Source organism: Rutidosis leptorrhynchoides, chromosome 5 (assembly GCF_046630445.1).
Source record: "Rutidosis leptorrhynchoides isolate AG116_Rl617_1_P2 chromosome 5, CSIRO_AGI_Rlap_v1, whole genome shotgun sequence".
Classification (NCBI taxonomy): Eukaryota; Viridiplantae; Streptophyta; class Magnoliopsida; order Asterales; family Asteraceae; genus Rutidosis; species Rutidosis leptorrhynchoides.
The window spans coordinates 203,432,668-203,458,965 of record NC_092337.1 but is presented as its reverse complement, the minus strand read 5'-3'; the positions used below and the strand labels follow the sequence as shown (position 1 = coordinate 203,458,965).

At 33.8% G+C, this 26,298-nt stretch overlaps 2 protein-coding genes and 1 non-coding gene across 3 annotated transcripts; 1 reads left to right on the top strand and 2 right to left on the bottom strand.

Moving 5' to 3' along the window:
* Positions 1-9,336: 9,336 nt before the first annotated feature.
* On the bottom strand, positions 9,337-9,853 carry LOC139849236 (uncharacterized mitochondrial protein AtMg01250-like). Its single transcript, XM_071838896.1, has 2 exons — positions 9,566-9,853; positions 9,337-9,453 (listed from the first exon to the last, which is right to left on the bottom strand). Exons 1-2 carry the CDS (start codon positions 9,851-9,853, stop codon positions 9,337-9,339), a joined length of 405 nt encoding a protein of 134 aa, XP_071694997.1.
* Positions 9,854-12,513: 2,660 nt separating this feature from the next.
* LOC139851055 (small nucleolar RNA R71) lies at positions 12,514-12,619 on the bottom strand. The gene has a single exon (XR_011760418.1). It is a non-coding gene; the product is annotated as a small nucleolar RNA R71 (small nucleolar RNA).
* Positions 12,620-18,336: 5,717 nt separating this feature from the next.
* On the top strand, positions 18,337-18,825 carry LOC139849235 (uncharacterized). The gene has a single exon (XM_071838895.1). The coding sequence runs from the start codon at positions 18,337-18,339 to the stop codon at positions 18,823-18,825; it is 489 nt and encodes a 162-aa protein (XP_071694996.1).
* Positions 18,826-26,298: the final 7,473 nt, after the last annotated feature.

Here is a 26,298-nt window from a genome sequence, read left to right as displayed (position 1 = left end):
TTTCTAAACCAATGTGGACAACGACGGCTCGTATTAGGGGAACATCATATATCCCTAGAAACTTGTCAAAACGAACCAAAACTGAAGAAGAAGAAACGAGCGAGTCGGAATAAGATAGTTGTATTCGTGTGGTGTAATATATGTAATATAGTGTTCTTATGCTTTATGATATATGTAAAAATTGCTTGTATTAATAAGTATTTTTTTATGAAACTAACTCTTGTCTATTTTACAGTTTAAAAACACAAAATGGATAGACAACCCAATATTTTAAGAGACCTACCCGGAGACATGATTGATGAAATCTTGTCTAGAGTCGGCCAGAATTCTTCGGCACAACTATTTAAGGCGAGATCAGTTTGTAAGACATTCGAAGAATGTTCCAAGAATGTCTTGGTTTATAAGAGACTTTCGTTTGAAAGATGGGGGATATCACATTGGGAAACCCATAAGTTACGATGTGTTTACTTTGACGCATATATTGCGGGGAACCCAAATGCTATTTTACGCAACGGGTTAAGAAATTATTTTGACTCAATATATCCGAATATTGGACTTCGTGATTTAGAAAAAGCGGCTAACATGCAACATAAAGAAGCATGTTATGCTTACGGATTAGTAATGTTCGCTTCTCACCAAAGTGAGAACAAGAACATCGGGCTACAACTATTAAACAAAATGTTTCCACAAGTGACGGAGTCGGTAATTGGGGTAAGAAATGAGGTTTTTAGATTATTACGGGACTGTTGGACATTACGTAACCCTCGTTCCTTTGATGACGTTACAACACGCTGTCTTATCAACGACCATAACGGTTATGTTGCACAAGACCAAGGATGGGAAGTAGTCCTAGTAAAACCAGAATGCATGACTTGTTTCTGGACGTATGAATTACGTGTCTTTATTGCCTTTGCTGAACGACTTGTGTACTAGCTAGAATTGTCTTCACAACTATCTTGTATCAAAGTTATTGTGTGCTATATTTCATGCTTTATGTAAAATAAGCGGTATTGTAAGTTTGTAAAATATTGTATAAAAGTTTGAACGCGAAATATTATTACAATCAGTTTTTCATATAGAATTGTAGTAGTTGAATTGTATATTAGCTACTAAGTATGAACTTAACGGGTAGGTACTACCCGAATTTAAACTTATAAAACGCTAATATGAAGAAAAAGCTTTTATAAATGAGTTCATATTATGCTACGAAATACTATTAACTACTCTTAATATTCTGTATGATTAACTTGTTCCATTTAACTATTTTGAAGGAAATGGCACCGACTACTCGACACACCGTGAATATGAATGAAGAGGAATTCCGTACTTTTCTAGCTTCAAACATAGCCGCAGTACAGGCTGCGCTACATACCAACAATAACCTTGGATCTAGCAGTACAGGAAATCGTGTAGGATGCACCAACAAAGAATTCACTGCCTGCAAACCTTTGGAATTTGATGGAACCGAAGGACCGATCGGATTGAAACGGTGGACCGAGAAGGTTGAATCGGTGTTTGCCATAAGTAAGTGTACTGAAGAGGATAAAGTGAAGTACGCTACGCATACCTTCACAGGTTCTGCGTTAACATGGTGGAATACCTATCTAGAGCAAGTGGGACAAGATGATGTGTACGCACTACCGTGGTCAGCATTCAAGCACTTGATGAACGAGAAGTACCGTCCCAGAACCGAGGTCAATAAGCTCAAGACAGAACTTAGAGGGTTACGAACCCAAGGATTTGATATTACCACGTACGAAATACGATTCACAGAATTGTGCCTATTGTGTCCGGGAGCATTCGAAGATGAGGAAGAGAAGATCGACGCGTTTGTGAAAGGATTACCGGAAAGAATCCAAGAAGATATAAGTTCACACGAGCCCGCCTCCATACAACAGGCATGTAGAATGGCTCACAAACTAGTGAACCAGATTGAAGAAAGAATTAAAGAACAGACTGCTGAAGAGGCCAATGTGAAGCAAGTCAAAAGAAAGTGGGAGGAAAACGGTGATAAGAATCACCAATACAACAACAACAGCAATTACAACAATAATCGCAACAATTATCCCAACAATCGCAAGATCAATCGCAACTACAACAAACGGCCCAACAACAACAACAACAACAACAACAGCAACTACAACAATCATCCCAACAACAATAATAACTGCAACAACAACAACAATCAGAAGCAGCTATGCCAAAGGTGTGAAAAGAATCACTCGGGGTTCTGCACCAAATTTTGCAACAAGTGTAAAAGAAATGGTCATAGCGCGGCGAAGTGTGAGGTCTACGGACCAGGGGTTAATAGAACGAAAGGAACAAATGGTGTCGGAACGAGTAATGGCGGAGCAAGTAGTGTCGGAGCAAGTTATGCCAATGTAGTTTGTTATAAATGTGGAAAACCAGGCCACATTATTAGAAATTGCCCGAACCAGGAGAACACGAATGGACAAGGCCGTGGAAGAGTTTTCAATATTAATGCGGTAGAGGCACAGGAAGACCCGGAGCTTGTTAAGGGTACGTTTCTTATTGACAATAAATCTGCTTACGTTTTATTTGATTCAGGTGCGGATAGAAGCTATATGAGTAGAGATTTTTGTGCTAAATTAAGTTGTCCATTGACGCCTTTGGATAGTAAATTTTTACTCGAATTAGCAAATGGTAAATTAATTTCAGCAGATAATATATGTCGGAATCGAGAAATTAAACTGGTTAGCGAAACATTTAAGATTGATTTGATACCAGTAGAGTTAGGGAGTTTTGATGTGATAATCGGTATGGACTGGTTGAAAGAAGTGAAAGCGGAGATCGTTTGTTACAAAAATGCAATTCGCATTATACGAGAAAAAGGAAAACCCTTAATGGTGTACGGAGAAAAGGGCAACACGAAGCTACATCTTATTAGTAATTTGAAGGCACAAAAACTAATAAGAAAAGGTTGCTATGCTGTTCTAGCACACGTCGAGAAAGTACAAACTGAAGAAAAGAGCATCAATGATGTTCCCATTGCAAAAGAATTTCCCGATGTATTTCCGAAAGAATTACCGGGATTACCCCCACATCGATCCGTTGAATTTCAAATAGATCTTGTACCAGGAGCTGCACCAATAGCTCGTGCTCCTTACAGACTCGCACCCAGCGAGATGAAAGAACTGCAAAGCCAATTACAAGAACTTTTAGAGCGTGGTTTCATTCGACCAAGCACATCACCGTGGGGAGCTCCTGTTTTGTTTGTCAAGAAGAAAGATGGTACATTCAGGTTGTGTATCGACTACTGAGAGTTGAACAAACTTACCATCAAGAACCGCTACCCACTACCGAGAATCGATGACTTATTTGATCAACTACAAGGCTCGTCTGTTTATTCAAAGATTGACTTACGTTCCGGGTATCATCAAATGCGGGTGAAAGAAGATGATATTCCAAAGACTGCTTTCAGAACACGTTACGGTCATTACGAGTTTATGGTCATGCCGTTTGGTTTAACTAATGCACCAGCTGTGTTCATGGACCTTATGAACCTAGTGTGTGGACCATACCTTGACAAGTTTGTCATTGTTTTCATTGATGACATACTTATTTACTCAAAGAATGACCAAGAACACGGTGAACATTTGAGAAAGGTGTTAGAAGTATTGAGGAAGGAAGAATTGTACGCTAAGTTTTCAAAGTGTGCATTTTGGTTGGAAGAAGTTCAATTTCTCGGTCACATAGTGAACAAAGAAGGTATTAAGGTGGATCCGACAAAGATAGAAACTGTTGAAAAGTGGGAAACCCCGAAAACTCCGAAACACATACGCCAGTTTTTAGGACTAGCTGGTTACTACAGAAGGTTCATCCAAGACTTTTCCAGAATAGCAAAACCCTTGACTGCATTAACGCATAAAGGGAAGAAATTTGAATGGAATGATGAACAAGAGAAAGCGTTTCAGTTATTGAAGAAAAAGCTAACTACGGCACCTATATTGTCATTGCCTGAAGGGAATGATGATTTTGTGATTTATTGTGATGCATCAAAGCAAGGTCTCGGTTGTGTATTAATGCAACGAACGAAGGTGATTGCTTATGCGTCTAGACAATTGAAGATTCACGAACAAAATTATACGACGCATGATTTGGAATTAGGCGCGGTTGTTTTTGCATTAAAGACTTGGAGGCACTACTTATATGGGGTCAAAAGTATTATATATACCGACCACAAAAGTCTTCAACACATATTTAATCAGAAACAACTGAATATGAGGCAGCGTAGGTGGATTGAATTATTGAATGATTACGACTTTGAGATTCGTTACCACCCGGGGAAGGCAAATGTGGTAGCCGATGCCTTGAGCAGGAAGGACAGAGAACCCATTCGAGTAAAATCTATGAATATAATGATTCATAATAACATTACTACTCAAATAAAGGAGGCGCAACAAGGAGTTTTAAAAGAGGGAAATTTAAAGGATGAAATACCCAAAGGATCGGAGAAGCATCTTAATATTCGGGAAGACGGAACCCGGTATAGGGCTGAAAGGATTTGGGTACCAAAATTTGGAGATATGAGAGAAATGGTACTTAGAGAAGCTCATAAAACCAGATACTCAATACATCCTGGAACGGGGAAGATGTACAAGGATCTCAAGAAACATTTTTGGTGGCCGAGTATGAAAGCCGATGTTGCTAAATACGTAGGAGAATGTTTGACGTGTTCTAAGGTCAAAGCTGAGCATCAAAAACCATCAGGTCTACTTCAACAACCCGAAATCCCGGAATGGAAATGGGAAAACATTACCATGGATTTCATCACTAAATTGCCAAGGACTGCAAGTGGTTTTGATACTATTTGGGTAATAGTTGATCGTCTCACCAAATCAGCACACTTCCTACCAATAAGAGAAGATGACAAGATGGAGAAGTTAGCACGACTGTATTTGAAGGAAGTCGTCTCCAGACATGGAATACCAATCTCTATTATCTCTGATAGGGATGGCAGATTTATTTCAAGATTCTGGCAGACATTACAGCAAGCATTAGGAACTCGTCTAGACATGAGTACTGCCTATCATCCACAAACTGATGGGCAGAGCGAAAGGACGATACAAACGCTTGAAGACATGCTACGAGCATGTGTTATTGATTTCGGAAACAGTTGGGATCGACATCTACCGTTAGCAGAATTTTCCTACAACAACAGCTACCATTCAAGCATTGAGATGGCGCCGTTTGAAGCACTTTATGGTAGAAAGTGCAGGTCTCCGATTTGTTGGAGTGAAGTGGGGGATAGACAGATTACGGGTCCGGAGATTATACAAGAAACTACCGAGAAGATCATCCAAATTCAACAACGGTTGAAAACCGCCCAAAGTCGACAAAAGAGCTACGCTGACATTAAAAGAAAAGATATAGAATTTGAAATTGGAGAGATGGTCATGCTTAAAGTTGCACCTTGGAAAGGCGTTGTTCGATTTGGTAAACGAGGGAAATTAAATCCAAGGTATATTGGACCATTCAAGATTATTGATCGTGTCGGACCAGTAGCTTACCGACTAGAGTTACCTCAACAACTCGCGGCTGTACATAACACTTTCCACGTCTCGAATTTAAAGAAATGTTTTGCTAAAGAAGATCTCACTATTCCGTTAGATGAAATCCAAATCAACGAAAAACTTCAATTCATCGAAGAACCCGTCGAAATAATGGATCGTGAGGTTAAAAGACATAAGCAAAACAAGATACCAATTGTTAAGGTTCGATGGAATGCTCGTAGAGGACCCGAGTTCACCTGGGAGCGTGAAGATTAGATGAAGAAGAAATACCCGCATCTATTTCCAGAAGATTCGTCAACACCTTCAACAGCTTAAAATTTCGGGACGAAATTTATTTAACGGGTAGGTACTGTAGTGACCCGAACTTTTCCATGTTTATATATATTAATTGAGATTGATATTTACATGATTAAATGTTTCCAACATGTTAAGCAATCAAACTTGTTAAGACTTGATTAATTGAAATATGTTTCATATAGACAATTGACCACCCAAGTTGATCGGTGATTCACGAACGTTAAAACTTGTAAAAACTATATGATGACATATATATGGATATATATATATATAGTTAACATGATACTATGATAAGAAAACATATCATAAAGTATATTAACAATGAACTACATATGTAAAAACAAGACTACTAACTTAATGATTTTTAAACGAGACATATATGTAACGATTATCGTTGTAAAGACATTTAATGTATATATATCATATTAAGAGATATTCATACATGATAATATCATGATAATATAATAATTTAAAATCTCATTTGATATTATAAACATTGGGTTAACAACATTTAACAAGATCGTTAACCTAAAGGTTTCAAAACAACACTTACATGTAACGACTAACGATGACTTAACGACTCAGTTAAAATGTATATACATGTAGTGTTTTAATATGTATTTATACACTTTTGAAAGACTTCAATACACTTATCAAAATACTTCTACTTAACAAAAATGCTTACAATTACATCCTCGTTCAGTTTCATCAACAATTCTACTCGTATGCACCCGTATTCGTACTCGTACAATACACAGCTTTTAGATGTATGTACTATTGGTATATACACTCCAATGATCAGCTCTTAGTAGCCCATGTGAGTCACCTAACACATGTGGGAACCATCATTTGGCAACTAGCATGAAATATCTCATAAAATTACAAAAATATGAGTAATCATTCATGACTTATTTACATGAAAACAAAATTACATATCCTTTATATCTAATCCATACACCAACGACCAAAAACACCTACAAACACTTTCATTCTTCAATTTTCTTCATCTAATTGATCTCTCTCAAGTTCTATCTTCAAGTTCTAAGTGTTCTTCATAAATTCCAAAAGTTCTAGTTTCATAAAATCAAGAATACTTTCAAGTTTGCTAGCTCACTTCCAATCTTGTAAGGTGATCATCCAACCTCAAGAAATCTTTGTTTCTTACAGTAGGTTATCATTCTAATACAAGGTAATAATCATATTCAAACTTTGGTTCAATTTCTATAACTATAACAATCTTATTTCAAGTGATGATCTTACTTGAACTTGTTTTCGTGTCATGATTCTGCTTCAAGAACTTCGAGCCATCCAAGGATCCATTGAAGCTAGATCCATTTTTCCCTTTTCCAGTAGGTTTATCCAAGGAAATTAAGGTAGTAATGATGTTCATAACATCATTCAATTCATACATATAAAGCTATCTTATTCGAAGGTTTAAACTTGTAATCACTAGAACATAGTTTAGTTAATTCTAAACTTGTTCGCAAACAAAAGTTAATCCTTCTAACTTGACTTTTAAAATTAACTAAACACATGTTCTATATCTATATGATATGCTAACTTAATGATTTAAAACCTGGAAACACGAAAAACACCGTAAAACCGGATTTACGCCGTCGTAGTAACACCGCGGGCTGTTTTGGGTTAGTTAATTAAAAACTATGATAAACTTTGATTTAAAAGTTGTTATTTTGAGAAAATGATTTTTATTATGAACATGAAACTATATCCAAAAATTATGGTTAAACTCAAAGTGGAAGTATGTTTTCTAAAATGGTCATCTAGACGTCGTTCTTTCGACTGAAATGACTACCTTTACAAAAACGACTTGTAACTTATTTTTCCGACTATAAACCTATACTTTTTCTGTTTAGATTCATAAAATAGAGTTCAATATGAAATCATAGCAATTTGATTCACTCAAAACGAATTTAAAATGAAGAAGTTATGGGTAAAACAAGATTGGATAATTTTTCTCATTTTAGCTACGTGAAAATTGGTAACAAATCTATTCCAACCATAACTTAATCAACTTGTATTGTATATTATGTAATCTTGAGATACCATAGACACGTATACAATGTTTCGACCTATCATGTCGACACATCTATATATATTTCGGAACAACCATAGACACTCTATATGTGAATGTTGGAGTTAGCTATACAGGGTTGAGGTTGATTCCAAAATATATATAGTTTGAGTTGTGATCAATACTGAGATACGTATACACTGGGTCGTGGATTGATTCAAGATAATATTTATCGATTTATTTCTGTACATCTAACTGTGGACAACTAGTTATAGGTTACTAACGAGGACAGCTGACTTAATAAACTTAAAACATCAAAATATATTAAAAGTGTTGTAAATATATTTTGAACATACTTTAATATATATGTATATATTGTTATAGGTTCGTGAATCAACAGTGGCCAAGTCTTACTTCCCGACGAAGTAAAAATCTGTGAAAGTGAGTTATAGTCCCACTTTTAAAATCTAATATTTTTGGGATGAGAATACATGCAGGTTTTATAAATGATTTACAAAATAGACACAAGTACGTGAAACTACATTCTATGGTTGAATTATCGAAATCGAATATGCCCCTTTTTATTAAGTCTGGTAATCTAAGAATTAGGGAACAGACACCCTAATTGACGCGAATCCTAAAGATAGATCTATTGGGCCTAACAAACCCCATCCAAAGTACCGGATGCTTTAGCACTTCGAAATTTATATCATATCCGAAGGGTGTCCCGGAATGATGGGGATATTCTTATATATGCATCTTGTTATTGTCGGTTACCAGGTGTTCACCATATGAATGATTTTTATCTCTATGTATGGGATGTGTATTGAAATATGAAATCTTGTGGTCTATTGTTACGATTTGATATATATAGGTTAAACCTATAACTCACCAACATTTTTGTTGACGTTTAAAGCATGTTTATTCTCAGGTGAATATTAAGAGCTTCCGCTGTTGCATACTAAAATAAGGACAAGATTTGGAGTCCATGTTTGTATGATATTGTGTAAAAACTGCATTCAAGAAACTGATTTCGATGTAACATATTTGTATTGTAAACCATTATGTAATGGTCGTGTGTAAACAGGATATTTTAGATTATCATTATTTGATAATCTACGTAAAGCTTTTTAAACCTTTATTTATGAAATAAAGGTTATGGTTTGTTTTAAAAATGAATGCAGTCTTTGAAAAACGTCTCATATAGAGGTCAAAACCTCGCAACGAAATCAATTAATATGGAACGTTTTTAATCAATAAGAACGGGACATTTCAACCCGCCCCGCCCCGCCCCGCCCCAAAAGAAATTACGACGCAAACCATCAAGCAAACTGATAATGCACGATGAGGCACGGAATGTAGAGAAGTAATACAACGGTAAGCTATTTAGGATCAATTTAATAAGCATCAAACGTCTGCCGAAAGACATCGTTCTAGATTTCCATGCCGAGAGTCTTTTTTGGAATTTCTTAATTACTGTCCCCAGTCATCAGATTTATTCATATTGGCCCCTACCGGTAACCCTAGATAAGAGAAAGGAAAATTATCACCTTTGCAGCCGAAATGATTTGCCATAGACCCAATCTCGGGCTGAGACACATTAATACCATACAGACTACTTTTCATGAAGTTTATCTTAAGACCCGAAACATCCTCGAAACACATAAGATGTTTCATAACGTTAATGATGTTCCTTTTGGACCAGTCCCCAATGAAGATAAATGTCTTTGGCATATTGTAAATGTGATAACAAGATCTTGTCCTTGCCAACTTTCGCACCACGGATTAATCCTATATCAACAGCTTCCTTCATTAATAAATTTAAACCCTCCCCTGCGATAATAAATAGAAAAGGTGATAGGGGATCACGTTGTCTAATGCCTTTTCCTAATTTAAATTCTTCTGTAAGAGAGCCATTAACAAGGACAGAAACCGATGCGGATACAAGACAACCATCAATCCATTTGATCCATTTCTGCCCAAATCTCATACGTTTAAACATACCAATTAGAAACTTCCAGTTAACACTATCAAATGCTTTTGCAAAATCCGCCTTGAAAATAAAACATTTATTCCTACTTCTATCTAGATCAACGCTTTCATTTAGAACAAGAATACTGATATGACCAAAACGGACGGTTTTATTTTTGCAGTGTTGTTAAGTCGCAAAGCGTCGAATTTAGTTACCAAAAGGGAGCAGTGGTTTTATTATTGATATTGCTCATCTACGCTATGTTTCTCACGCAATATATCCCTCGTTTCACTAGATTTTTGTTTGCAAAGTGCTCAAAAAGGTTATGATCTTGGGTTCAATCGCGTTCTGAGTGCTTTTTCATTTCTAAGTGCAAAATTGGTGTAAAATTGACCAAAGTGTGCAAAATGATCAAAAAAACTGTAAAGTGCTCATCCTGGCAACAAGAACGACGTTCCATCATCAAGGATCGCTGTTCCATCACCAAGAACGACGTTCTAAAGGCCAGAATGACGTTCTACCTGGGAAATTTACAAAAGAAATGGAAACAGAACAAGATGGAAATTCTAGCATGATTCAGGAACGACGTTCCTTTGAAAGAACGGCGTTCCACATTTTTTCAAGAACAACGTTGTGTTTTCCAGAACGGTGTTCCACCTTTGAAGCTCAAGAACGATGTTCTATAAAGTGGAGCGACATTCTACCTGCGTTTTCTGGGAAGATTTTGAAGAGTATAAAAAGGAAGAGATGAGAGTTTCATCCATATCATTCACTCAATAGAACAGTTCATGGTGGCTGATCAATTTTAGGGTTTCTTAGCTATTTCATTAAGGTTTTCATCAATTTTCCATCATCCATTCCATTCTACAACAAGGATTTGAAGATTGAATCAAGATCTAATGCTTGTTCTTCATCATCTTCATCTTCTTCATCTAGTCACTTTTGTAATTTCATAAGTTTGGTACAATTTACTCTTGTTTATTGCTTAATCATGTTTAGATTAACTTTAATAGCTTGTATTGATTTAGTTCTATCCATGATTGGCTACATTTTATTATGTGCACTTGTTTATGAAGCTTGAATGCTATGGGTTATTCATATTGATGATTATTGATTGTGTTTAGATGAATTTGTAGTTGATGATTGTGATTTGTCATTAGAATTAGTCAAAAGATCCTTTGTTATGATTGTTTTGGACTTGACTTTGATTATATAGGTTGTGTAGCATTCAAAGGGATTTGATTAGTGAAGCAATTTGTACTTCAACACTTAGGTGATCTAAACAATCAAATTAGAGCTTTCAAGGGATTGGGGTTCTAGTTTGGGTCGGTAATCAATTGGTCCTTAGTTAACATAGTGAAGTTGGTTTTCTTAAGGGATTTTGATCACCAAGTGGTTTTAGGCGACTTAACCTAGGCTAAGTACTTGTGATAATTGCATGATTCAATTAAGATCGATTGGTATAAGCTTATGGGAATTTGCTAGTATTAATTTGATCACAATAACATCTAGTAGGGATACTAGTCCAAAGTTTGAACACAATTAGACCTTAAGTGAACAAGGAACAACCCAAATGCTTCAAGTGGATTAAACGAGTGCACATGCTTTTAATATTGATATTTACTTAATCACTTTAGTTCTTAGTTTAATTAGTCATCTTAATATCTTAACTTCAAATCCCCTCCCCCCAATTAATCACAACCTAGGATGATTATGAGTTTACATATATTCAACTAGCAACTACCGCTCTCTTGGGACGAACATTAAACGGAACACTTGCTAATTACAACTACCGAGTCATAGTTTCTCGTGAGTTTATTTCATAGTCAAGTCAAAGTTTAATTCAATTATAAATCTAAAAGAGAGTAAAAGTATGTGCATAAAAGGAAACAAAGCAAGCTCATCAAACTTCTTGGCACCGCTGTCGGGTATCGGCTAGTTAGTTGTATCTTTATTTCTAGCTTTTAATCGTTCAATCCTTTTGTAAGGATTTATCCTTACAAAAGTTACTTTTCTTGTTTTTATATTTTATTTTGTGTTTGGAAAACCATTTGTGTTTGTGTTATGATTGAAGGCTAGGTATTTTGGTGTATGAAAAGGAGATCCCAAAAGGATCAAGAGTTTACACATCCATTTTTCGATCCGGAGAAACACGTGCACGGGGTTTACAAGCGTAGAGAAGAAAGGGTATTAAGGAAATATTTTAAGGTTTTGCCATTTTGTTTAGTAGATATGGACGGAGGTGAAGAGGGTAATCTGATTGGTTATGGTCTACCGGTTAATCAAGAAGAGCTACAAGATGATCCAAATGACACTCCGATGTGGAACGCTAGGTTGGTTGGACCTACCTTGGTGCCTCCCACTATTACAAAACCACCAATTGGGGCCGATAATTGGAAGATCGAGGGAACCTTCTTCACAATGATCAAGGATATGCTATTTCATGGGTTGATAAAGGAAAATCCGTTTGAACACATTCAACAATTTAACGATATTTGTGACATCTACAAGAACAAGGGATGTTACCGATGACACTTTCAAGTTAAGGGCATTCCTCTTTACTCTTCAAGGTGATGCGAAGGTGTGGTTAAGGAACCTACCTTCCGATTCTATTAGGAGTTTTCAATATTTGACTGAAGCTTTTATTAATCACTTTTTCCCACCATCAAAGGCGGAGCACCTTAGAATGGAGATTAATGGCTTCACTCAACGGAATGATGGGTCTTTGTATGATGCATGGATACGATTCAAGAAAATGCTAAGAGCTTGTCCACCGCATGGTTTGACTAAGAAAGAGTACATCAACACGTTCTATCAGGGTACTAATTGTGATGACCCAGAAAATTTTGACTAATTTTAAATCAAACTCTCGATACGATTTAATATTTTGACACGATAAGAAAAGTCTGTTAGGTTGAGTCTCAAAAATTTTGAACTGTTTCATATATTCAATTGACCTTCGACTGTTCTCGACGATTCACGAATAACTATTTGTAAATATATACATATATATATATATATGTATATATACATGAATGTTAATTGTAAATATATTTATTTGAAAATATATATATATTTAGTTATATAATAAAACCTGATATTAAAATGTATTTATATATACATATAGTATATGGAAAATAAATGATTTCAAGCTTAATTAGTAAACGTTAGTAACACTCGGTTGACATCTCGTTAATGTTCATATAGATCTAATACGAGTTTAAGAAGATTTAAAATAAAAGTTAGTCCGTAAATAGATTCCGAAATTTTAGGTTTGATAGAAATATTTTTATCTTTTTAGATTAAATTATAATACTCCGTACATATTATTTGGAACTGAAAATAAATATTAGACACACCTTTTTGATCAGGTTTCAAATACTTAATGACCAGAATAACTAAATATATTTAATATAAAAATTTGAGATTTTTCTGAAGACTTTTATCAGCTACTAATTAACAGCAGGCACAATATAACACTCCGCGAATTAAAAATATCTAACTGTCGGTAGAGTAATTACAAGAGTGTGACTGCTTTACTGTTTCCTTTTAATTAAATATTGGGTTAGTGTTGGTCTTGTGATCTTCTCACCACTATCTTAATATCTTACGGAGTAATATAAATATATGATATAAGTATTCATCCTCACAAGCCACTTGAAACCACACTTTCTTTCTGTATATTTTTTTTTTCTTTTGTTTCTAATCACCACCTTAAACCTTATGCATCAAACACCCATCTTCTTCTGAGTTTAATCGATATCAACGATCACTAGTTAAACCACACCTCAACACCTCACACCACCATCCTCTCTTCTTTGATCACCTTATACCACCACGACACACTCTTCTTCCACCACCTCACCATAACTATCACCACAACCTTCACCTTTAATCAAACCATCATCATGTCCATCGAAACCCACTTGTAATTTCATGCTATGATTTATGTTATTAATTCTGTGTTTTTTATTTCTTGTTTCCTTCATAAGCTCAACACTATAAACAACCACTTTCACCATCCCCATCGGCTATCACCATACAATCACCACTTCTAACCCAAAACAGCCACTCGTTTGATAACTACTATCATTCATCATCACCTTATACCAAACCCACTTAAACTAGATTACTATCACAAACCAACCCCACAGAAATTTCCAGTTTTCGTTCAACCTACCATTGCAACCACCATCATCGACACCTAAACCACCATAGTAGACCACCCACAAACCCACTTAAACAATCACTCAATTATACAACCATCCGCCACCTTCACACCCACACCACAATCATCTTTTATTATTATTTTTTATTACTTGTTTCTGTCTGTCCGAGAAACAGCTTCACGACACACTTATTTAATTCCTGTTAATCGATAACTTCAACTACTGCGTCTTTTTGTTGACTGTTTTGGCCAAAACCCAAACAGACCACCACCATAACCATTCTTGTTAACTGTTATTTTGCATGCCATAAATGTTTCTGTTGCATCAGAATTTCTGTCACGAACGAAACCCACATCCAACAGACAACCAAATACGACCAATTTGCAACTGCACTTCTATTTGGCTATTATTACTCATTAACACCATCAATTCACTTCAAAAACCACCAACACCATTACCGTTACCTATTGTTGCAGCAACAGATCCTATTCCTGTTATTCTGTTGAAGCCACCATCACTAAACGAGTCACTTCTACTGTAGCTATATCGAAATGATGCAAGATGATGATTATAATTATGAACATATAATAATAACGATAGGATAAAAAGGATTATGATGATGATGAGATATCAAGAAGTAGCAAAATGAAAATGAAGCTGGAATAGTGAAGTCGAAATGTTGCAGACACTAAATGGGATTTTATTAATTGGGTTTTGCTAATTGGGCTTAGTTAATTATCTCATGGGCATATCCTTTATCTTGGGCTAGTTGCTTTTGGGCTTGAACATATGAATGGGTCGTAATTTTGGGTTAAAAGGATTTAAAATCCTAAATGAATCAGAAAAGTAACAAGCAGTTTCATGGTTTAGGGGTGTTTGTGTTTAATCAAGAGGTCGCGTGTTTGAGTCTGGGTAGTGGCGTTTTATTTTTAGAAGCTTGTTTCTTCAAAGGTTGTATTCTAAAATTTATTATTATTATTATTATTATTATTATTATTATTATTATTATTATTATTATTATTATTATTATTATTATTATTATTATTATTATTGTTATTATTATTATTATTATTATTATTATTATTATTATTATTATTATCATTTTTAATATTATTATTATTATAATTATTATAAAAATAATACATTTTATTATTATTATCATTAATATTATTATTACTATCATTTTTATAATTATTATTATCATTATTATTATTATTATTACTATTATTAACATTAATATATTTATTAACAAGTATTATTAATAATTATTATTATTATTAAGAATTTTTATCAAAATTAGTATTTTTATTGTAAAAGTAATACAATCTTTTTATCTTATTATTATTACAATCATAATTAAAATATTTATATATTTTAGTATTATTATCATTTTTATTATCAATATTAACATTATTATTAGTATTATCATTATTATTATAAGTATCATTATTATTAATACTATTCCTATTATTAATATTATAAAAAATAAATATTAATTATATTAAAATATATTTAATACATATAACATAACTATATTAATATTTTTAAAAGTATATATAAAATAAATATACTTAATTAATTAATAAAACCTATAAATTATTAAATATAACAATTATATCACTAATAATAATATATAAATTTGTTCGAATACAATTATATGTGTATATATATATATATATATATATATATATATGTGTGTGTGTGTGTGTGTATATATATATATATATATATATATATATATGTATATGTATATATATATATATATATATATATATATATATATATATATATATATATATATATATATATATATATATATATATATATATATATATATATATATATATATATATATATATATATATATATATATATATAAATGATATAGGTTCGTGAATCCGAGGCCAACCCTGCATTGTTTAGTTCCGTCGTATGCATATTTTTACTACAAAATATCGTATTGTGAGTTCATTTGCTCCTTTTTTACTAAATGCTTTTGCAATATATATTTTTGGGACTGAAAATACATTAAATGCTTTTATAAATGTTTGACACGATAGACACAAGCAAAACATTCCTCGAATGAATTATTATACAGACAGAAGTTCTGTAAGTTATTATATCGAATATTTCCCCCTGATTATTATAGCTTGGTAACCTAAGAATTAGGGAAATGGCCCCTAATCGACGCAAATCCCAAAGGTAGCTACTGGGTTTAACACCCCTACCCAGAATGTTCACTAGACAGTAGAGCTAGTAGGCATGGTGTTTAGTACTTCAAGGTTTATATATTTATACAGACGAGAGGTTCTGTTTTGGGGATATTATTTATGCACATTAAATGTTAAGGTCGGTTACCAAGAAAAGGTTATATATAGAGAGAATGATTTTATACACAGGTTATGTGTATGTTATTTTGTACACCAGATATGTGTACGATTATTAAAACTCGCGAGGCAACCTACGGGGGAGAAAAGGATACGAACCTACTCTGCCAAGAATTTATAAAAAATGGTTTCGTACACGAGATAGATGTACTGTATTTAAATCTTGTGGTCTATCAAAATTACTGAATTTTATTGTTTATGATAAACCTATTAACTCACCAACCTTTTGGTTGACACTTTTCAACATTTTTATTCTCAGGTATTAAAGAAATCTTCCGTTATGCATTTGCTCATTTTAAAGATATTACTTGGAGTCGTTCATGGCATATTTCAAAAGACATTGCATTCAAGTAGTCAAGTTCAAAAAGACGTTTATTAAGTCAATGGCAGATTAGTCATTCATATTATTGGAAAACTTATATCATTTGGTTATTTTGAAATGAGATATCTTTTAAAATGAATGCAATGTTTGTAAAACGTATCATATAGAGGTCCGTACCTCGCAATGGGACCAGATGTGATGTATTCGTCCAGGTGGATTTGGACGGGTCGTTACACTAATGCTTTGACAAGACAAACTCTTGATGCATCTTCGGGGGGGGGGGGGGGGGGGGGGTTATGTATAAATCACCCAATGCGGCCGAAACCATGTTAGAGGATATGTCGATCAACACTTACGAATGGAACCCTTCACCACGAGACTTACCAAGGAAAACTAAAGCCCAAGTGGTGAGTGACAATGGTCAAGTCACTCTTGCAAGCCTAAATAATCAATTTCAAATGTATGGAAAAAAGTTGAAAAAGCTACAATAATCGATAGTTGCAATGCAAGTAGGTTGTCAAAAGTGCGAAGGACCACATCTCACCAAGAATTGTCCATAAATTAATAAATGCAACCTTGTTGATTTGGATGACATTTCCATGAATTCGGATGCTCATGTTAACTATGTGAGTAATCAAAACTATCAACGGGGTGGAACATCAAACCAAGGCAACAATTCTTATCAATCGAACCAAGGCTTTCACAACCCTAACCAAAGATAAGTATCGTTCAACAACCAAACCAATCCACCACATGGATTTACCAACCAAAACTGAAACCAAGGTTACAACTCCAACTATTACCAAAACCGTAACAATATCCAATCTCAAAACCAACAATCCTATAACAACGAACCTTATACCAACCAAGAAAATCAAAGTTATCAAAACAACCAAGATTATTCCCAACAACAAAATAACCAAGGTTACAATCAACAACCTCAACAAAACACTCAACAATCCCAACCTTCAAAGAACCTAGAAGAAATCATGCAAAATTATATCAAGAAAGCGAAAACCACCGAGGCATTTTGTTAAAGGAGAATGAGTTCTTGAAGCAACAATTGAAACATCAACAAGCCTCATTTCAAAACCTATAGAGCACCGTTGGAAGACTTCCTAATCAAGTTGCAGAAAGACCTCAAAGCACCTTGCCATCTAACACACAAGTCTACCCAATCAACAATTACAACAACCACACAAGAGTGATTCCTATTGAAATCACCAACCAAAACCCTAGCTACCCAAGTCGAAATGAAAATGTCAATGCCATAACCACTCAAAGCGGTCTAACCACTCAAGGAATTGAAGATCCCCATCCACAACCCTTTATCACCCAAGAACCACTACCAAGATTCATTGAGGTGGAAATCAGGGTTAGCAAGGAGAAGGGGAAAGAAAAGTTCGAATCAACCGGGGTTAATGGTAATGATGATAAGGTTAGGGATGCTAAGGGTAATGATGAGAAGGGTAAAAATAAGGGTAAGGAACCTTTAAAGGTTACAAGGCCGGAGCATATCTGAAAGCTTTAAGGAAGGACAAGTTGGCGGCTTAATATAAAAAGTTTCAAGATATGATGAAAAATGTGTCGGTCAACTTTCCAATTACCGATGTGCTCAAAGGAATGCCCAACTACGGTCGGTTCATCAAGGAGTTAATATCTCAAAGGGGTAAGTATCATGACGAAATATCTTTCTTTATTGAAGAGGAGTGTAATAAGATACTTGCATCAAGGCCAAGGATCCCTAAAAAGTTGGGTGATCCGGGAAAATTTGTTTTCCCTTGTATGTTCGATGAATCGGATGTATTCAATGCACTTGCCGATTTGGGTGCAAGCATTAACCTAATGCCCCATTCACTTTACGAGAGACTTGGTCTTGGGTCTCTTAAACCAACTCGAATTAGGATAAGATTGGCCAACCATTCATTTGACACCGCTATTGGTATCGCCGAGGACATCTTGGTTAGCATTGACACCTTGGTGTTCCCGGTTGACTTTGTTATCATGGAGACGAAGCATGACCTTCAAGTCCATCTTTGGAAGACCATTTCTTGCAACCGCCGACACCATCATCTTGGTGCAACGCAATCAACTCAACATTGGAGTTGGTGAAGAGCGTGTTACCATAAACATTCCAGGAAGCTATGAAGCAACCAAGCAATACCGATGATGATAAGTGTTATGCACTTGACCACATTAACTTTTGTGTAGATGAGGAGCTTGAAAAGCTTTTAGGGGTTGATACCACGGGGTTCAACCAAATTTATAATAATGACATTGTGGATTTAGAGGTCGACTTTAGGGAATTTATGAATGTTAATGTTGATGAAGGTGAATTTGAATGTGAGACTACTCTTGAGCTCAAAGAGCTCCCCGAGCATCTTGAATATGCTTATCTTAAGGAAGCAAGCCAACTTCCGGTGATTATCTCTTTGAGACTCACCGTTGACCAAAATTCAAAGCTTGTTTCACTTCTTAAGTCTCACCATAAAGCAATAGCATGGAAGACTACGGACATCCCAGGGATCAATCCATCATATTATACTCACAAGATCCTCATGGAGGAGAACTTTAAACTGGTTATCCAAAGACAAAGGAGACTTAACCCTAATATGAAAGATGTTGTGAAAAAGGAGGTTATTAAACCACTGATTGCGGGCCTTATTTACCCAATATTCGATTCACCATGGGCGAGTCCCATCCAAGTGGTACCTAAAAGGGTGGAACCACAGTGATCTTAAATGACCAAAACGAGCTTGTCCTGACCCAAACCATCACGGGATGGTGGGTGTGTATAGATTATCGACGTCTCAACGATGCCACGAGAAAGGATCATTTACCTCTCCCGTATATTGATCAAATGACCGAGCGCTTAAGTGGAAAAGAATTTTATTGTTTTTTTGACTGGTTTTCATGATACTTTGATATCGGCTAAAAAGTCACGTTTTCACCCGGTATTAAGGCCCAAAAACAAGAAAGATTTGAACTTTGTCAGCAAAATACCCACTTCGTCAGTTAGAATTGAAGAACAAGTAATTACGAAGGCGGTGCAAAAAGAATAAAGAGAATCGGAGCTAAAACGAAGATTCTAGAGCGAAAACGGTGAAAGACAAGAAATCAAGTTACGATCCAGGGAATCAAGGCTGACCAGCATCAGATACGGCCTGCCAGTATAGGGTACGGCCTGCCACATGGCCCAGCAAATGCCCCCAAGAAACGGGCTGCCAGTCAAACGGGCTGCCAAATACGGGCCACCATACGGCCTGCCATACAGCCTGCCAGCCATATTTTGGCAAAATCCTAGTCTATTTAAAGGGTCTTTGTCATTCATTCCAACACACACTTTAATTCACTTCTTTCTTTCTCTTGTACAATATTAGTCATACTCTCAAGGCCTTCGACTCCGTGCGGGAAACCTAGTACCCGAAGAAGAATGCTGAAGATTGTATTAGGATTGGTATGGAGTTTTGAAGTTGTCACTTTTGTATTCGGAACTCGTTTAATCTACTGGTACTTCTATCCTTTATCTTATATAATGTTTTACGATATTGTTGCCATGATTAGCGAGTAGTTATCTTTAGTGTATGCTATGATGTAAGCAGTTATAATGCCAAATTAATATTATGGTCTGTGTATGCTGTTGAAATGCTTTCCGATTATGCTTTAAACTCAATCGCTTTTCCAACTAATAGAATGTAGTTATAGGCTCTGTTATTGGGAAGTCGCGAACCCCGATTCAGAGTACACTATCTGTGTCACCCCTTGGTAAGAGAAGTCTATTGGATACAACGTAAGATCGACCGAGGCACACAGGTTGTAGTAAGTCTATCGAGCTTTAGATTCCGACTGAGGACTCTTTCATAGTGAAACATCTGACTAGACCCTTAGTACATTGTCGGTCCTAGACCATGCTAGTGTAGTCACCAAGTATATAAACTTCGTACGTGCACGCTGAAGCACATCGGTTGTTATAAGCTGTACCTCTGCTAAGTAAGGCCATGGAACCCGGTTATTGTTGACCAGTACACTGCACCATAACGCGGTCTCAAGCATCGCACCCCACTTGAGGGATTCTTAGTTAATTAAGGAACGGTTTGTTTAGACACATAAAGGATTGGACAGTTAGGATAACCGAACGTGTTCATGAAAGTCAGCTTGACTTGGCCATGGTGTTCTTAATGGTTGAACTCTTTTTAAGAGCCTAACAATCTTTTACCATGAAAGGACCCATTTATATACATTATAAACGATTCACAATAGTTGATTACATCGCGAGGTATTTGACCTCTATATGATACACTTTACAAACATTGCATTCGTTTTTAAAAGACAAACTTTCTTTACATCGAAAATTGACAGGCATGCATAACATTTCATAATATCCAATATCCAACTATAATTGACTTAATGATAATCTTGATGAACTCAATGACTCGAATGCAACATCTTTCAAAATATGCCATGAATGGCTCCAGTAAGATCTCTAAAATGAGCTAATGCACAGCGGAAGATTTCTTTAATACCTGAGAATAAACATGCTTTAAAGTATCAACCAAAAGGTTGGTGAGTTCATTAGTTTATCATCAATATTCATTTTCATCATTTTTATAGACCACAAGATTTTCATTTCCATTTCTCATAAATAAACATCCCATACATAGAGATAAAAATCATTCATATGGATTGAACACCTGGTAACCGACATTCACAAAATGCATATAAGAATATCCCCATCATTCCGGGATCCTCCATCAGACATGATATAAATTTCGAAGTACTAAAACATCCGGTACTTTGGATGGGGCTTGTTGTGCCCGATAGATCTATCTTTAGGATTCGCGTCAATTAGGGTGTCTGTTCCCTAATTCTTAGATTACTAGACTTAATAAAAAGGGGCATATTCGATTTCGATAATTCAACCATATAATGTAGTTTCGATTACTTGTGTCTATTTCGTAAAACATTTATAAAAATTGCGCATGTATTCTCAGCCCAAAAATATAAAGGGTAAACAGGCAAATGAAAACTCACAATACTGTGTTTCGTAGTGAAAATACATATGACGTCATTGAACAAGTGCAAGGTTGGCCTCGGATTCACGAACCTATATTAAGTATATATATTTATATGATGGTCAATATCTGTCTAGCAATTTAGGTCAAACTGTAGTGTATCACAATCCTAATGCTCGAGACTAACATGCAAAAGTCAACTTGATCCAAAATGATTTCCAAAATCTATACATGATTATTATATAACTTAAATATAGTCATTTTATATATTTAAATATTTATTAAATTTTATTAAAGTAAATAATATAAATCATTTGTTAATAAATAAAAATTATATTAAAGTTTATATATTATAAAAATATACTTTTATGTCTTAAGTAATAAAATTTATAAAATTCACTTAATATCATAAAATTATAGATGTATGTATTATTAATGTAATTATATTACGTGTGGTCAAAATATCTTTGTATCACATATCTATTTGATAAAATAATATTGATAATAATAATAATAAGTAAAAGTAGTATTATTTTGTAATAATAATAAGTATTATTATAATAATAACAATGTTTATATTTACTAATTATTATAATAAAATTGATAATTCTAATCATGATAATATTAGTAATAACAATACTTTTTAATATTAACTATATTAATAATAAGATAATAACTCTACTTTATCATAATAATACTAAAATGATAATAGTAATGATATTTCATGATATTTTAGTAAAAAAAGATAGTTTTAATATAAATGATATTTTTAGAAATAATAATAATGATAAAAATAATGAAATCGATATTTTTTCTCTTAAATCAATATCTTACAATATTTTAATTTCATCATGATACCCATACTCATTATTTCCTGATCGATTTGTTCAATAGCTTTTAGTTCTCTTTTATATCGCATTCATAATAATGATAATAATAGTAATCATAATAATTAGGTGTTACTAATATTAGTTTTAATTATAATAATATTAGTGATAATAAATATTATGATGATAATACTAATAACTATTTTAATGATGATAATAATAATAATACTAATTATAACTTTAACGATAATAACGATAGTAATAATAATAAAATAATAATTTTTAATGATAATACTTTTTATTGATAATGATAATAATAATAATAATAATAGTAATATTAATAATTAGATAAAAACTAGAACGACGATAATAACGACGATAATAATAATCATTTTTTTAATAATAATACAAACTTCAATTCACTATAACTTCTAATCCGTTCATCGAAACCGTTCGATATCTAAATGAAAAGTTCTTAATTTTTCGCTAGCTTTCCAACGACATGCATATCTTATACCTTATCTCAACCGCATATGTAACTAATTCAGAATTTAACATAACCTATCTAATGGAAATATCAAAAGTACAAGCATGCATAATCCTATATACTCGAGCACTAGTCAGGGATATACTATTAATATATAAAAGTTAATTTATGAGTACTCACGTATCAATATTGAGATTCAATATTGCTGGAAAGGTACGTAAACACGACGGAGATGATAAACACTAGGTTGGCCTTTGACTCATGATCATAACCCCCAAGCAATACCCATAACCTCCATAGCTATAACCCATAATTTTCTTAGCTCTACCCCGCTCGAAAAACCCGTTTTGAAATAACTCGCTCATGACATCGTCGTAGTATTTTATGTATAATAATACTAATAATAATAATAATAATACTAATAATAATAATAAATATAATTATAGAGAGAGTGTGAGAGTTAGGTAGTTAGAAAACAATTATGATCGATCATATATATATATAGGTATATAAATAATATAATAATATAATATAATATTAAAATAAATAAAAAACATGTTAAATAGTGAGCCGCCACAAAAATATGTCGACACAACATTACGCGTTTCACGTAGATAGGTACGCGATCCGCGTATGGTGTCTTCATGAAAGTTGTAGATTTTTGAGTTACGGACGTCTGGACACCGGAATCACCCTTTTTCGAGTCAGTATGATTTAGTTATGATTTTTCTTGTGAAAGTGCACATGCTTAGTGATTTCCATCATTTTAACTTGCGATCTTGAGATGAAATGTTATAGTCTTTTGGTGCCCATTAGAAATCTTTATTTTATCTTTATTTTTATTTTCATATCATTGAAAATCCATAAAAATATTTTATAATCAAATTCTATTATATCGAAAGAATAAAAATGTTTTCGTACGTTTGAAACTAAATCAAATAATACTATAAGGTTTAGTTTTTCCAAAACTACTTATATTCAATATCATTTTATTAAAAGGTTTAAATAATAGAAATTGTTATATCATAAAACATTTTCACTTCATAAAGTAAAATTATATAATATATAAGTCACAATGGATTTCTAGTTTTTACTTACAGTTTATTCGTAAATCGCAGGGTTAAATCCAATGGACAATTAAACGTATGAAATCTTTTTAAATCAACATATCCATTTGCTTACCTTGTCGACATCCATTTACATTTCATGTTCTTACTATTAATTTTATGAAAGTTAAATAATTAACTTATCAAGAGTCACGAAAAAGTTATTGTAAAGCATGCATTGAAAATTAAACATGAATCTCTACTAACTTTTGTCCAGTTACCGTTAATTGACACTTTTGTTCTTATTTGTAAATCACTTTACCAATCATTTCGAATACCATTAAAAAGGAAAGGTTTTCTAAATCAAAGTGGACCTTTCAACAGAGACTCATAATCATACAATGTATCTGATAAATAAATCATTTGATATTATCTTTTAATTCCGTTGAAAAATATCTTGAAATAATTACGTTCATGTAAAGTATTATTCATCTAATACCTTGTTAACGTTCTCAATTCATATAATAGATTTCGTAACTTATTTTCATATTAATCAAACCGTTTAATGTTTCATTAATATTTCTCAATTTAATAATCACACATATGTATATATTCATACATATCTATTTACACATAATTGTTCGTGAATCGTCGAGAACAGTCGAAAGGTAAATGAATACATGAACATAGTTCAAAGTTTTTGAGATTTCAACATTACAGCCTTTGCTTATCGTGTCGAAAATATTAAATCATATGAAGATAAAGTTTAAATTTGGTCAGAAATTTCCGGGTTGTCACATACCAATCATTAACGAAATCATTGAATGTTAATACGTCACCCAACCGAGTCGCTCGGATATGGTAAACCATGTATTCTATTATGCTTAAGAAAGTTTAGACCATTTTTTTGGAATGTTAATACGTCACCTAACCGAGTCGCTCAATTGGATGAGCCGTCTGAACGTGTATGCCTGTAGTCAGACTGCACGGGCGTCGGGGGTAAGGGACGTTGCTGTCTATTCAGAATGTTCAAGCCTAACACAGTACCCAGTGACATGTCTTATGATAGGGGCGTTTAGGTCTAGTGTAATGAATACAGGGCCCCTGCCTATTCATGAGCCAGCATTCCATAATCTCGGTAGAATAACTGATGAAGTCATAGTATGCACTCACTTTAACCTTATCTGAATTACGAATTTTATCGCATTTACTTTATCTGTCTTATAAATTAGAAAATCTAAAAATAAATATTCACTACTACCTAACTATCTTAGGCTTAAATATAGGTTCGATTCTACTGATATCTCAAAAATACGACTCTAGGTCATACTTCCCTTACTTATAAGGAGTAGTAAGATTTAGGCCCCACTAAATATAAATTTAAAATAGTACCTTCCTCCCACGAGTGGCTGATCCTGGCGAGCCGTGGCCTGACGACACCGCGCGAATAAAAAAACCGTCCATTTCGGCCATATCACGGGAGGATACTAGTTTTTGGCTCCGCTGAAGGGGAACTGGTATCAGGCAATACTGCTCTCTATCAAACTTATTCATAAGCATTTAGTGGTGTCTAAGAAAGACAATTATTGATGTGTGCAGGATAGTATACGAATTAGATTATATTTTACTACGAAATACTATTAAATACGATACAATTTTACACAAGTTATTTATTTATTTATAGAGTGAATATACCTAAACCTTGCTACAACACTATAGGCAGTGTACCTAATCGTAAAGTAGTGTAGTTTTTAGTAAGTCCGGTTCGTTCCACAGGAAGCTAGCTGAGTCTAACGCTATATATATATATACATATATATATTTTAAACTATATTTGTATAAATATATATATATATATATATATATATATATATATAAGTAGTAGTATTATTATTATAAAGGGGGTTTTACCGTTTAGTGACCGGTTTGTCGATTTTATGTCTTAAGTCACAATTAAAACCTAATGTAAAATATTAAATATAAATACAACTTAATTTAAAGCGTAAAGTAAATAACGATAATAAAAGTGCGATAATTTAAAGTGCGATAAATAAAATGACGATAAATAAAATTACGATAATTAAAGGTGCGATGAGATATAAAATAAAGGAATTATGCTTATTTAAACTTCCGTAATCATGATGTTTGACGTGTTGATTTTAATTTATAACCATGGGTTAATTGTCCTTTGTCCTGGATTATTCGATATGCCC

What these genes read in the sequence shown, in the direction of transcription:
- LOC139849236 (XM_071838896.1), bottom strand. Translation starts at nt 9,853, where the DNA reads ATGAGATTTGGGCAGAAATGGATCAAATGGATTGATGGTTGTCTTGTA. An exon ending in TTTATCTTCATTGGGGACTG is followed by an intron (nt 9,454 to 9,565) that starts GTCCAAAAGGAA and finishes AATGTGTCTCAG; the next exon opens with CCCGAGATTGGGTCTATGGC.
- LOC139849235 (XM_071838895.1), top strand. Translation starts at nt 18,337, where the DNA reads ATGCCCAACTACGGTCGGTTCATCAAGGAGTTAATATCTCAAAGGGGT.